This window comes from Pygocentrus nattereri, chromosome 18 (genome assembly GCF_015220715.1).
Source record: "Pygocentrus nattereri isolate fPygNat1 chromosome 18, fPygNat1.pri, whole genome shotgun sequence".
In the NCBI taxonomy this organism is placed as follows: domain Eukaryota; kingdom Metazoa; phylum Chordata; class Actinopteri; order Characiformes; family Serrasalmidae; genus Pygocentrus; species Pygocentrus nattereri.
In genome coordinates, this window is record NC_051228.1 from 11,200,668 (window position 1) to 11,216,275 (window position 15,608).

Consider the following 15,608-nt stretch of genomic DNA (forward strand, 5'->3'; position numbering starts at 1 on the left):
ATTTGTTTGAAAAACTCAAATCAAGTTCTCTGAGAACAACAGAAGCTGTTAACGTAAAATTCACATTAGACCATATGGGAAGCTCAGTTACTGATGATTCATTAGTTTGTTTGAGTAAATTTGGATGGCAAGTTTACACTTAGTAAGAAAAGAGGTCTGTTTATTGTGTAAATCTAATACTTTTTTTGAAACTACTAGTACAGCCTTTATCAATGAAAGTGTCACTCAAGCTGGCTCCCTCCCTCCCCGTCAGCCTTTAGAGCCACTACAGACGACAGTCTCTGGCAGAGAATGGGCTCCAGCAGTGATTGCCTTTGATTGCATTCACTGATCCCCTTTCATCTCTAATGGGCGCTGTTTGCTGCCCTGTTAGGGACACAAACGTGTCGTCTCTTCCCTGCCCCATCCAAGCTTGACCTGCGGGGGCCTGAGAGTGAGGCCTGACCACGCCGGTCTCCATTGAGTAAGCCGGAGCCGCCATATTTCACACAGGATGGGAAAACCTCAGTATAGCTTTATAAGACGTGAGAAGGTCATCAGTGTACTGCTCCGCCTCGTAGGGCTGTGTGGAGGTTCAAACCAGTTTCATTGCATGCACATAAAGAAGCACTAGATGTGTTGTTTAAAATGAGGCTACTTGTGTACTCTGTGCTCTTATGTGTCACCAGGACTGGAATTTTATGAACTTTAGCCACTTAATTTTACAAATTATGCATGTCAAAATATTGTAGTTTACTTAAAATACAGACATGGGCTGTTTTTGAAATAAATGCTGGATATAAATAGAAACTTTCTGGCAACCATGTACTACAAATTTAAAATCTCTTGTCCTATGAATATTTTTGTTATGTTCTAATACACTCACACACACACACACACACACACACACACACACACACACACACACACACACATATATATATATATATATATATATATATATATATATATATATATACACACACACATTTTCTCCCTCAGGGTCATGGGATATATATATATATGTATATGTGTGGCATCTTCTGCTAATTTTAGTGCACATTTTCTGTTTAACAGAAAAAAGAATGAAACAGAAAATGTGTCATAACTTGTGAACAGGCCAGATTTTAGTGTACAAATAAGCAAATGAACAACAACTGTGCATTAAAATGTGCAGAGGTTTGTTCATGATAAAGGATGTCTTTGCTTATTTTCATTTAGGAAAAAAAACAAAAACAGTCCTAATTTGATTGGGGTGGCAAAATTTTGCATCTGATTGTATGTAGATTTAAATATGATAAACTAGATTTCAATTTGTTGTATTGTTTTTAGACATTTTATTACACTTTTTGTTAAGTATTATTAATGATATAGAAAATAACGGTAAAATACTATAATTATGCATTTGTAGTATTTTTGTCAAGTTATGTGCCTCAACGCTTGAAATAAAAGACATTCTTGACATTAATTTTATTCTAACATTATTCTCAATGTATACAGATTTTAAAGCCATTTACAGCTGTTTTCAATTCTCATCTCAAATAATACAGCCTATAGTACAAACATCATTTTATGCAACAAAATTGGTTTAACATTATTAAAGACAGTGAATCTGAATGGTAATGTACTTAGATATATTTACCTAGGACAGTTCAAACAATGCTTGGACCCTTTCTCCAGTATGCACTCATCTTATAATCACACCATTTTGACTACAATGCTCCCATTAACCCTCCCCTATTGATTCCAATCAGTGGCAACTTCAAAGAGTGGATCAGGCCTAGAAGTGGAACTGGCCCTATTTGAAAAGGCTCCGATTTGGTGATAAGAGGGGAGGTGAAAGGACGTCAAGTCGTCCACTAAAGCCTGAATCCACTCAGACCCACGGCCCCTCGGGCTCAGACGCAGGGCTGCTGGCCTGACTCCGAGCTCTAACCGTCCGCCCAGAGTCATCACACCCATCTCGTCTCCTATTCAGCAGACTTTTGCTTTCACACTTGTGGACTCAGAAGAGAAAAGGTAAGTGTTGAGAAGGGATTAAGCCCTATTGAGCTCCAGTAACCCACCCACCCTTCACACGGATCCACATTCAAAACTCCCGGCGCAGGCCACAGTGGAGCCAAGGAAAGCTTACATGTTTGTGAATGGGGATTTAGATCACGGCCTCCAGTATGAAAGGAGTGTCGGAACAGTCAACGCAGGAAAAGAATGGGGTGGGGGGGCCTACATTTGGGGCTTTCCTTTTCCTGTTAAAGAGTGGTATAAAGAGCACTGTGAGGTGTGACTTTGGCCTTTGAAGTTCAAAGGACGTTTAGAGGTCAGTTATGCTGTTTGGGGAAAGGTAGGCGAATGTTTATGAGTTTAGCCTGGTGGACCGGTCCTTAACTGATGGAGACTGCCCAACCCAACAACAATGGAAAACCAAAGTGACAAAAGGGTTGAAATGACACAAAAATCACAAAAAATGTCAATTATTTAAATATTTATCATGTATAACACCTGTAATATTAATATTATATATATAATGGTCTCCAAACCAATTAGAGGTCTGGAACAACCTAAATGTGTATTTATATCATACATCTTCAAGACTTTGTGATCTAAAGAAAACCCTTATGTGAGCAGATGTGTCCAGTCCAAACAGATGCTGGATCTAGACAACATGACAACATTTATTTGATATTTCTGATATGTAAAAATCATCATATAAACAGGTACTGTTTATTAAAATGTGTCTAGAGGTTTGTTCACTGTGAAGGATGTGTTAGCTTATTTTCTTTTAGGGAAAAAAATAAAAACAGCCCTAATATGACTGGGGTGCCAAATCTTTTGCATCTGATTTTATGTAGATTTAAATATGATATTTTTGGCTAAATATTATTAATGATAAAATAATGGTAAAATACTGTAATTATGTATTTATAGTATTTTGTGTCAGTGGTGTAACTCATGAAACGTGTTATTTTAAAACTGAAATAAAATAATATGAATGTAATATATGTCACTTTCTACAAAGTCACAATATGACTCTGAAACTAAAGTTGCAGTGCACTATATTTTACTAAATACAGTTTAGTAGCTTTTCTGATAAGAACATACCTAACCCGGTTTGCCACTCTAGTGCAAAAAAAGACAGTTATCAATGCCACAGTAATGACAGCCACAATGAGGTGAGCGACACAAGTGCACGTGTGTAGACGAGCTGGTGGTTGGGGGTTACTATGTAAAGAGTCTGTGAGAAACATCAGTTGGGAAAAGTAGGTCAGAACATGCCAGGTGCACATACAAGTCACATACGCTTCTACTGATGCAGCGTGTTGCATAAGTCATAGTACTGATGAACTGGCAGAAGCGAATAGCTGCTGTAATAAAACTGATCTTTGAAGTCAGAGATGTTCTGGGGGCGGAATCTCTTATCTTGAATGAGCACTTATGCAAATTCCACAGAAAACAGGGCAACAGTTGTTTGTCCCATTGCCTCAGATCCACTTCGTAGGTACTGAGATTTAGGAAACAACACAAAAAACGGTTTCATGATGGTTTATTTTGATGCATAATATACATTAAAACACACAGAGAACCTTCCTTAAAATTATATATTTTTGCACATCAGCAAAAATCAGCTGTATTGTGTGATGCAACTTTAAAATTAAATTTAGAGCAAGTTTACAGTCATATAGAAATAAGTAAACACACCTCTACAGGGAATTAAATATGGCAAATATTAGTGTAAAAGTTCTATTTTATGTATAATTTTTTCCAATATGCTAAATTCAGCAAATAAGCTATAACTATACAGTAAATGTACAGAACTGTGTTCCTTGTAGAGGATAAGTAATAATTTTTACTTTATTACTTTTAACCAGGGTCACCAAAACGTTAGCACTCAACTGTATATTATACTTTCATGTGGCAAGGAATTATGAGAGCAAAGAAAGTCCATAAAACTGACTTTAAAATATTTAATGACAGAAGTAATGCACTTGATGTGAAACTATGAGGAATTAACTCATAGATGAACTATAAGAATATTGGCAATGCCTTCTCAACATTCCTCATATGTGCAGGGGAATACTACTCATAAACAGCTGGACTGAATGCAATCATTAAAGCTTACTTTAATTAGCTACTGTCTGGTGATAAAACTACTCTGTTTGACCCTGGCTGAGTGCTGGACTTGTTGAGGTAGGCTGAAGTTAAGCTGGACTGCAGTGCATCAGGCGTTCCTCTCAGATGGGGGGATGTACTCCAGACCCAAATGGGCAAAGATTTCTTCTTCTGAATTTGCACGAAGATAACGCTGCTGCAGAATAGATGAGAAATGAAGGAGAACAGGTCGATTTTGAGATCAGGAGAAGAACAAAACATCTCTACAATGGTAAATTCAAAGGAGAAGGAAGATATGTTCTTAAAAGAGAAATTGATACTTATTTTCATGCATAATTAAATGGTTAAGATGTTAAAACTCAAAGTAGTTTGACATAAAATCCATCAGTCTAGAGAAACGTCTCAAAATTTTTCGTGATAGAAACCAGATATCCGAAGTGTTTAATATCTTTAAAAGCTCCTTCATGGAACGTTATGACAGGAAATGAGTACAAATACATGCCAATACTTTTTATGTGTGTTTTATGTTCATTTTAAACTGATTAAACATAATATCACACAAGATGGGAATATTAAACAGATTTTAAAATACATTTATGGCAGAGAGGTACTCGCAGTGCACTGTAAGGTGAATAGTCCCCACAGAATAAGTCATTTTTGGATTTCACCATCATCAACAATACATATATGGGCCATTAAAAAAGCAATTACATATTTAAATCTTAGATATTTACAAGTATTTTGTAATGATCTATTTAAACCCAAGATATTAATTGAGATGCTAACAGGGTAGTTTATATGGTAGTTTCTATTGGAAGGTGGACGTCCCAAACTCTAACCCTTAAATTTCAACTTGTTAAAAGGAAGGCGGGCCCGAACACCCAGCAGCGACGAACCTCGGCGAGGACGGCAGGGAGAGAGCCGCGAGCGGGGAGGGGGAGGAGCGCAAAGCCAGAGCATCCCCGACGGACGCGAGTCACGGGGGTTACAGCGGGAGGAGGAGCACAAGGACACTGGTGCTGGCCACAAGAGTTCACCAGAGCAAGGAGCGAGTGCCAAGCTGCCATTTGGGGGCGGTAATGAGGAGGAGGAGTGGCGAGCTCTCGTTCCGTCTCAGCTCAGGTGCTCATGCTGGCCTTAATGAGAGGCAGATGATGCTCATCTGGCTGGCAGTGTGAGTGCCTTTTAAAAAGAGCTGAGAGCAAGAAAGAGGGACAAGCTGCAGCAGCAAGAGACTGGGTGAAGAGCTGAAAAGCTCCAGTAAAGAAAGGACTAAAAAGTCTAGGTACAAGCCACTGAAAAGTGTGCAGCATAGGTTTTAATTCGCTGCTGGGTGTTTGGGCTCCGCCTTCCTGCCGGCTGTCATCATCTGGGCCCCGGGGGCAGGCGCATGCCAGACACATTTTCTGCAATTAAGTAAACTTTGTTTTAATTAAAATTTTTTGTTTTTTTATATTCATTCACTGGGTAGCTTTTTGAGCTCTGCACAAAATTAGCTAAAATTGTCACAACCCAGTCACTACAGCAACATTTTGTAAAGTTTGATAGTGCTATTATTGTTTGGGCAATGACAAAACAGAATGTTGATTCATTTCTTTAAATGAAATAAACATAATTAAGGTATAGGCTCACTCAAAGCATTTTAGTCTACTGTACAAGTCAATCAAAAGCCCAAAATGTGTGTTGAACTCTCACTTTGAACCAGTTCAGTAGAATGGCCCATAAAAACTCAGATCAGATGCATACAGGTTCACTGGTGGTTTTTGGGTAGCCAATAAATGGTTATATTTGCACTGTAGACAACTGTGACTCCTGGTTCCTATCACCACCATTATAAAGAAATCCTAATCAGTATTTTTCATATCAAACCACTCTGAATGAATTTGTTTCCATCTCAATGACTGAATAATGCAGAATTTTGAAAAATCTGCAAAACTCCCCAGTAGGGTTAATAGAGATGAAAGCAAACACAATAAGTAAGATTGCTCCAAAACTGGTTTTGGTTTTTAATGCTATTCCTGTTCCCATATCATTGATGCTTATCATTGATGCTAAATAAAGGACAGGCAAAACAAAAGCATGAGTACCTGCCTGAGCAGCAGTTGTTTGCTCAATCTAAGCATACAAATGTCAAAGCCCATGTAATATTGGTACAAGAGTGGTGCTCTGTTGACTCAGATTAGGTCTTGTCTTGGACTAAATGACATAGCTGGTGGGAATTTCCCACTAAAAATCCTTTCTAATCCAGGAATAATTTTCAATCTCTGAAAAAACACAATTTTAGGATTTTCTATATGTCCGAAGCATGCTTTTACTGGCTCCACCACTATTGTGACAGTATTTATTGTTTAGTACATGTAATAGTTGAGCACATACACTTACCTGTTTGCTGTCATACAGAGCGTGACTGCTTAAGGACATGCCCTTCTCCTGCCCCGCCCAGCGCCTCAGCTCCCTCTCAAACAGCTGTGTGAGAAAGCCACACCAATGGGTTTTAGTGGGTTCCTTCAAAGGAACGGAGTGCAGATAAATCTATTTTTCTATAAAGATAAATCTATCTATCTATGTTCTTCTTCCCCTTGACTGACTGTAAACGTAGTTCATTTGTCAAGACCTGTTTGGTATCTTCGAAGTTGGACATTTGGTTCTTTAGTTTTGGCTAATGCACTTAACAAGCAATGCCAGTTCCCACATAGCAAGAGAACAGAAGGCCTATCTGATCCTAATTAATGAGTAACTTATCATCTCATAAATCAAGCATCATTAAACAATAGCGATACACTTTACCTTTGATCCTGTCCAACCGAGTGTAGCAAAAGCAAACTGACTGAATGGACTCACTACGAGGTCCACTCGAACTGCTCTCCAGGAAGGCCCTGGCTGCTCTGTTGTCCCAGTGATACCTTCTGTGGTACCGGAGTCATAGGAAGTGTTCAAAGATGTTCCACTTCCTTCTTTACCTTTTTCAAGTTTAAAAATAGAGAAGCATCTCTCAAATCGGTCCAAATTATGAGGAGGCCGAGCAGGTCCGTCCTTGCTCTCCAAGTAAGAATTCCTAGTTGTTTTCTGATACAACAGCAAACCCTGTAAATAAAATACAGTAAACAGGCAAATGGTCATATTAACTGCCTCAAATAAAACACTAAACATCTTATCCTGTAATTAACTGTAATATTTAAATGTTCCATACTTTGGTACAGAACCTTCAACACTGTTGGAAGAAAAATAAAAGCCTGCTATAAATTCAATTTTACACAGTTTCCCCCTTAACCCAAAGGTAACTGATTAGCAAAGGTATGTCTGATGTCTCAATTTAGCTTCATTAGTTTTGAACTGAAGCCACAAGGCTAACATATCTATCGAGTAATGAATCTACTCCACCAATAAGCACGGAGTAAACTGCATGTCTATATAAATAAAAAAATATGCTTCATAGCTAAAAACTGAAAAAACAGCATGCCACAACACTGAACCTTAAGTTTTTGTCCATAATTTTGACCATTTTTATAGATAACAGCATGCCACAGAGTGTTTTAAACTGCATAAGTAAATTTACATGCAATTACTTAAGTACTCAAAAGGGTTTAAAGGGTAAGTTTACCGATTTTCCTTAATATCTGCATTATTAAACGGTTAAGATGTGACCAAAGTCATTCAGAGTGATTTAACGTGAAATGTTTCATTCTAGAGAAACTTACTGAGTAAGAGTTGTTCTCAATGGTGGTGACAGGAACCAGACGTCTGAAGTAGTTAATGACTCTAAAAGCATGAAAAGTTATAAATGTGCTGCCTGATGCCTGAGACATTGTTTTGTGGTAGTTTTGAGAAAAGGTGTTGGTCTAACACATTTTTTAAGATGCTTTCATGGCGGAGAGGTAAACGCAGCGTGTTTCAGATTTACCACTATTTTATCATTGTTAACATTACATATGAAAACCCAGAAGACATGAGTAGGTTCACTGATGGTTTTGGACAGTAAATAAAATGGCTATATTTGCATTGCAACCCCTGGTTCCTATCACCACCACTGTAAAGAAATCAGAGGCCGTCAGAGTTTTGTCTGAATTACTTTATGTCTCAACAACTGAATGACTAAGTTTTCAGGGCAAGTGTGTAATGATGTGGACATGTGGTTTCCATGAAGCTAATTGGTTGGGCCTCAGCTTTTATTACATTAGCTGCATAGCTCAGTGCAAAACATAAGAAGCAAACTCCAGCCACGCATCTTTGCTTATCTCCTACATTTCGGAGGAAGGGGAACACTGTCTTTTTGCTAGACTGTGCCTTCAGATATCATCACTGGTTACCTGTTCCTCCAGCCAATTCAGAACTTTGGGCATCAGCCCTTCCTCTGCTCCCTCCTCTAGGTGAGTGATGAGGAAGTCCACGTCGTGCCCAACTTCCTTACCTCTAAAGAGAGATTCAAAATGAGCAACACCTAAACTACACATTCATATTAGAATGCATGCTTTAGCAGATAACATACCTTCTGAATCCTCCCATGAGTGTAATGATGGCTCCAGACAGCACAGCATTCACTGCCTTCTCCACTATATGACTGATGGCCACAGCCTCCCTTTTAGTGACTGGTCTGTTCAGGTCATTATAATACTGCACTCCTAACAGAGAGACAGTTCAGCACTCATATCAGGCTTTTCTCTATTAGAAATGCATCAGAATATGAAATGACAAACAGAAGAAGACTGGAAGGATAAAGAAAAAGTTCAAATGTACATCTTTCTCCATAACTCAATTTAATCCATCAGTCAAACTGGCTTGGTGTCCAAAGCTAGCTTCTTTGGTTTTATACTGGAGCTTCGAGGCTAACATAGCCAACAAGTAATGGAAGCTTAGGATCATCAGTTAGCACTGTGCAAACTGCAATCCTAAACCATTACAACTGTGAATCAACTAGGCCTTTGTGGGTAAGAGAGTCTTCTTATTCAGGTAACCATGTGGGGGGAAAAAAAAAACATTGCTCCGAAATGCAAATTTTTCATCATGATGTGAGGTGGCCGGTAGCCTAGTGGTAGGAAAGGTAAGCCACCAGAAGGTTGTGGGTTCATAACCCAGGACTAACTCACTACCTGATTGTGGCCTTGGGCAATGGGCTTAATCCCCACTCCCAGGCCCAAGCGTACTGCTCCAGGCAGCAAAATGACAAATTTCTCTTGAACAATCGATAAAGTACATACCAAAACATGCGCAATGCAAGCAGCTGTTTATAACTTCTGACTTGAACCAGAGATTACATAAAAGGCAAACCAAGACAGTGCTTTGTTATTCAAGACAATGGGGTGAAAAGAGGTACAGTTCCTGTCTACTTATGTCTTGCATCAACCATTTCACCATTCCCACCCTGTTTCCCAGGGCAACAGCAGCACCTTGGGCAGAAAACCTGGGAAACTGGGTGAACAAACCCAAAATATTTAGCCGCAAAATATCCACAAGACCCTAGCCTTCACAAAAATTGCCGTAAGTTTGCTGTAATCTTAAAGGGGGTAAATATACTCGCTAAAGTTTGGTGAAATGGGTAGAATTTGCTGCTACTCTGAGTCTTGAGTCTCTGTTGTCTGCTTACCCGGGCGAATCAGCCCCCCTCTTGCTCGGCAAAACCACTTGACCATATTCCCGATAAGCAAAACTTTCCCCTCATGTTTCTCAAAAAAAATGACAAAAAATGTTGCACGGAAGTGCGTATACACATATGTGCATGAATGCAGCAGACCATATCATGATAATTGCGGCCAGCTTTGTGTGCTAAATAGATCAGACACGTTATTTCGGTGTGGAGGCGGAGCATCAGATGCTGAAACTAACCGTTACTGGGCTCAAGCCTAGCCTCAACCATCAAAAGACGCTGCAAAAGATGCTTATTTGTTCTTGGAGCTACAAGGCTAATGTGACAAGCAATGAAGTTTATGACTACCAGTCAGCACTGTCCAAAATTCATGCCTAAATCATTACATTTGCCTAAAAAACTTGTCTTTTAATTCAAGCTTTAAGATAAAAATGTAACCGACGAGTCAATTTATACACACTCTTTGACAAACAACTTGACGCGTTTTGGGTGTGATGACAATATTGCATGACGATAACTGGTTTTCATAAGCTTTTATTACTTCTTAGCTACATTAGCTTTATAGCTTCAGTGCAAAACTAAAAAAAGCTAAATTCAGAGACCAAACATATCTTGACTGACAGACTACATTTAGGGAGCAGTCAAAATTTTCCCCAAACGACCTCTTTTGTTGCATTCTTCTCATAAAACATTTACAGAAGCATTCACCCAATCCCGCCAACTGTACCCGCCTGCTGTGCAAGGTTCAGCTTTTGCCCAGTGTGTATCAGATCTAATGGTCTCCGCAGCCCTTCCCTAAACCAGCGGTCAGCACTCTTTACTCCCACTCCAAAAACACCTGTTAAAGCCTGGAAGAAGGAAATAAAATGATAAGAACTTTAGAAGAACATTAAAAGAGAGCAAGTTGTGGTGCCATCAGCTCAAAGTTTGCCATTTTATACCTCACCTTCATGGCCTGATATTGTTCAGATTGTCTTGTTGACTCCACTTCACTTGATGTGCCGTCCTCTAAAATCTCCTGAAAGAGTGAGATGCTTATATCAACCATCTGCAGACAGTTCACAGATCAGTTTAAAATGAACCACAACCTAAATCTGGATTATCTCTTACCTTTATAACTCTGACCGAATGCTCACCCAAGCAAGGTAAGTTCTTCAAGTCGTCCATTCCACGTACAACATGAGGAAGAGCCTTCAACACAGACGCTGACCGTCGAAATGCTACACTCCTGCCCTCGTTTTCATTGAACTCTGCATTTTCTGCTAAAATCTCCAGAGCATCCTGCAGGACAAAATGGCCCAGTGTCAAGTTGGTTGATTTGTACCATTTTCATTTTGCACTATTCATTTAAGGAGCTTTTATGTCCTCCCTAAACTTCAGGGTAATTTTGTACACACATAAACAAAATATCATCAAGTTAAAGGGGCATTACAGCCTAAAACTAGAGCTATGGGACTCCCGTATGGCACAACCGTCTAAGTGTTGGCCCCATCATGAGGTGATCGTGAGTTCGATCCCTAGTGATGCTACAGCCATCATTGGCTGGCAGTCCAATAGAGCATATTTGGCCTCGCTCTCTCAGTCCCACCCTCTCCCCCATCACTCAGCACAATACTAGCCTGCACAAGGTGTCTGATGTAACAGAACTGGCAGTTAGCGTTCTCCTTCAAGCACATCCAGCTGTCCAAACATATAAGGTTAGCGGCAGTTCTGAAAGATGTGGTTTCTGGCTTCACAACACTCGGATGAAGCATGTGTAAGTATTCATACACACATCTTGTGATTGAGGGAGACCAATTTAGTAGGTGGAATTGGAGAGGACCAAACTGGGGAGAAAACTGAAAAGAAAAAAAATACCTCGAAACCCCAGAGTTACACGAAGAGCATGTCCCTCAATCTCATCAGTTTGACAGTTTGACACACTACTGTACCCAGAATGCCTTCCGCAAATGCATCATGCACTGGGAATCCCTGTGGTGTCAACAAGCCCTGACTGCTCAGCTGATGTATAGGCTAATAAATAATCCCAAGCATTAGCGAAGTTCTTACCTTAAAATCTTAAAGAAAACAGCAATTCTATCATTATTCAGCACAAAATTGACTTTTTTTTATGCTTTCAGACAGAAAAGCCAAACTGAGATAAGGTATCTAGGCAGCTTTTAGTTTGTTATCCTCTTATGAGTCACTTAAGTAATTCATTCTCTCCCTTGTAATGGTGATTTGAAGACAGTCACCACAGTTATGCAGTATGATATTCTTTGATATCGATATACTTCGAGCAAAGCTTTGCACCATTGTGTATTTATTAGGCCTCATTCATGAAACTTTCCTAAATATTCAAGCAATCTAGAAGTAAACTGTGAGTGAAATGGACCTTCTTGAAAACTTTCCCCTGTATACCCAAACTCCACATGAACGTCAGATTTGTTAATGTATGTGGATACATCGGGAGCATATTATTACAGTTATCCACACCCAGGAAAGACCAACGACCTTCATGGAACCCATTGGACTCGCTGACAAAGCTATGTCAGCATTCAATATGTCCTCACAATAGCAGTTACGAAAAACACATGATTAGAAACCTTAAAATTTAATGGGGTTATATCTCCCATAGAGTGCAAAATGATTTGAAATTTTAAAAAAGTAAGTAAATTTGGTTTTATAAGTACATTTTTGTAATTATTCATTTTAAATGATATTAATAAAGTATAAGACAGAAATAACTTGTTCATTGTAAAATCAAGAAAATCAGCCACATGCATATTTTTAAAAATAAAACTACATTTCTAACAGAATGCAACCACAAGAATCTGCCAAAAACAGGAAAGTAAGTTCATGAACTGAACTGCTCCATTTTCATGAATAATAATCATTTTATTTCACTGTACTGCAATTTAGTATTGCACTCAGGGATGGGTCTACCATTTGCTCAATTTGGGTGACAGGGGCAACAAATGCCCCCAAAATATTGCTCAATAAACTAAAACAAACAAAAAACACAACAAACTTGCATAAGGATGGGGTATGTCAAAGGAAAAAATGGAAAACGTGGAGTTTCCATAACTGGAGTTTTAATAAAAATATAGGCCTATTAAATGATATAGAGAAAATGGGACTCCTAACAACCATGCAAGACCTGGTAGACCAACAAACTGTCACCAATTGATAAATAGTACTTAAAGCTTTCATCTTTGAGAGATGTCAGAAGATAGCTCGACGCTATGAGTCTTAAAGCATATGTAGCTGTCAAGAGGCAATTGCTGATAAAATAAAATAGACAAAAATGAAGAAAATTAGCAAATCATACAAAGCAGCTCCTGGTTCTCAGACGAATGACCTGTCCAGCATCACTGAATGTGTTTGAGATCACTTATATTGTCAGAAGCAGAAACTAAAACCAACTTCTACGACTGAACTCTGGAGGTGTGGAATAATATCTCTGCAGATTTCTTTAAAAATGAAAGTAAGTCTTCCAAAAAGTGGGTAAATGCTTTCTCAGACTCCAAAAAATGTAAAGACTTGTCCTTACTGTCCATTTTGACTGGAAATTAAATAAATATAAGTGTGGGCTCTGACTGTAGAGCCCATACATAAATGTACATGGTTGGGCTAATAAACTTCTCCCTTATCTTGATTTACTTTTTATTTTTTCCCTCAGGTAAGTAGCCAAACCAATTTTATACAAGTAACAGAAGACAGTGAGGGAAGTAAAAGGACTCACTGTCAGGAACGTATTGTGATGTTTCAGAGGAGTTCTTCTTTGACAGGCGTAACTCTTCACTGTGGTTGCGGGAGGGTCTGCAGAGGGCTTTGGGCTGGTCTGTCAGACAAATGAAAGGGGGTTTAGTCCTTGACCCTCCTGTGTCTGAAGTTTCAGCTTATGAGTGTTAAACTGCCCATTACCTTCAACCTATGCCTGTCCTGAATTGCTAAAGGCTTTCCTTCAGCCATGCTCTCAGTCAACCAACTGATGTCCAACAGATTGATAGAGCCCGTCAAGGCTTTTCCCTCTGTGTGGTTATTAAGCCAGGCCAGGACCTCTTCTCCAGTGTTACTTTCTGACACAACATGAGTGGTGGAAGGGCTGCAAAAGCACAATTCTTTAGTTGTTGTTCTAGAAATGAACCTTCTGTAAAGCATCACTCTAGTATACAACCATCAGCAATAAATCACCTGCTTGTTTCTACTCTCACTGTCCATTTACCAGCTCCAATTGCCATATATGTTCACTTTGTAGTTCTACAGTTACAGACTGTAGTCCATCTGTTTCTCAGCATACTTTGTTAGCCCCCTTTTACCCTGTGCTTCAGTGGTCAGGACCAGGTATTATTTGGGTAGTGGGTCATTCTTGGCACTGCAGTGACACTGACATAGTGCTGGCATGCTAATGTGTGTTGAGTTGGTGTGAGAGGTTCAGACCTGCTGGAGTCGCAAAAACCTCAGCCAACAACATCCTGTAACCACTGATAAAGGACTAGACCGGCACAAACTGTGCAGCAGCAGATGAGCTACTGTCTCTGACTTCACATCTACAAGGGGCACCGACAAGGTAGGATTGTCTAATACAGTGGACAGTGAGTGGACACAATGTTTAAAACTCCTGCAGCACAGCTGCGATTCACTGTTACAAGCTCAACACACATTAATACACCACCACCACATCAGTGTCACTGCAGTGTTGAGAATGATCCACCACCCAAATAATACCTGCTCTGTGGTGGTGCTGTGGGGGTCCTGAGTCTGTAATTGTAAGACTAAAAAGTACATCTATATGGTAGGTGGAGCTGATAAAAAGGACAAAAAGTGCATAAAAAAGGAGTTGGTTTTAATGTTATGGCTGGTCTTAATGAAGTGAAGTTTAGGTCTTACCTGTAGGACTCTTCGATCCGAAACCCTTTGCTCCTTGCTAGCCGAGAAAGAAAAGCCTTTCTGGAGGCACCCATCTTCCTCTCCACGATGAAAATAGCAACCTCGGGAAATTTACAGACTTTACTGTCTTGATTATCATCTTGGACTGATGTTACTTTCCTGCGTTTCAGGGGAACCATAGTATGTGTTGCACGATACTTCACAGCTAGCTAGCTAGCTAGCTAGCATAACTGTCAGATATAAACAGATTATACTCTTAATAAAACGACATTTCGTGCGAAAATATTAGGCAAACCTCAGGCTGACGGTTGACCCATCACTCCTGTAGCTACAAGTCAAGTTCGTAGCAACTTGCCTGTAACGGGCTGTATCTCAAACCGCTTTCTGCTCATATAAGTTAGTGCACTATGGGGAGGGCGGTTCAGACTTACGTCATCTGCTCTGAAATCACTCAAAGCTGGAATTGTTGTGAATTATACAAGCACAGTAGCGTATATTGCGAATGTGTAATGCGCAGCACTTTCAACTCATTGTAATTAATACTTAAGAAAGACTAGTTTGTATTCAAGTAATAATGGACGGATACCCAGATATACTTTTACATCAAGTTAAATTCCAAAATTTGCAAAACACCGGATACATTCAAACCCATAATTACAACAGCATGGAGGAGACTGAGCCCTTACTGCAAGAAGTGAGATTTAGGGACAGCTTTTTTCCCCAAAAGTGAGACATATGCTTAATAATAAATGACAAAAACAAGCTCGCTTTTATTTATTACAATATAACTTGTCTATTGTTGTCTTGCTTGTTTCTGTTGTGTCCATTGCTGTTGCACGGAGTAGGGGCTCTATTGCACTGGTAGTCATAAAAAACATTTCATTATTTTTAAACATATGTAGCCTACGATCATTTGACGTAACATTATTGTATTTTTTATGTAATTTACATATATTCAAATATAGATTTCGCAGAATAAAACATACGTCAAAAACACTCCACGCTCACCTGACTGCTGCATTAAGTAAGCAGGGAATGATTGTGGTATTTAGAACTCGCCACAAGACAT

The 15,608-nt window shown here is 39.3% G+C and overlaps 1 protein-coding gene across 1 annotated transcript; it reads right to left on the reverse strand.

The window, feature by feature from the left end:
* Window positions 1–3,503: 3,503 nt before the first annotated feature.
* Window positions 3,504–14,924, reverse strand: polm (polymerase (DNA directed), mu). Its single transcript, XM_017720373.2, has 11 exons — window positions 14,540–14,924; window positions 13,574–13,754; window positions 13,392–13,490; window positions 10,778–10,948; window positions 10,614–10,685; window positions 10,395–10,515; window positions 8,573–8,705; window positions 8,394–8,496; window positions 6,874–7,170; window positions 6,469–6,552; window positions 3,504–4,282 (listed from the first exon to the last, which is right to left on the reverse strand). The coding sequence occupies exons 1-11, from the start codon at window positions 14,716–14,718 to the stop codon at window positions 4,196–4,198; spliced, it is 1,527 nt and encodes a 508-aa protein (XP_017575862.1). The 5' UTR covers window positions 14,719–14,924; the 3' UTR covers window positions 3,504–4,195.
* Window positions 14,925–15,608: the final 684 nt, after the last annotated feature.

Bases quoted from the DNA above. Each gene is read 5' to 3' on its own strand.
- polm (XM_017720373.2), bottom strand. From the start codon at position 14,718: ATGGTTCCCCTGAAACGCAGGAAAGTAACATCAGTCCAAGATGATAAT. The intron at 13,491-13,573 runs GTAATGGGCAGT...TTTGTCTGACAG, and splicing joins AGGACAGGCATAGGTTGAAG to ACCAGCCCAAAGCCCTCTGC. The intron at 8,497-8,572 runs GTATGTTATCTG...ATCTCTCTTTAG, and splicing joins CTCATGGGAGGATTCAGAAG to AGGTAAGGAAGTTGGGCACG.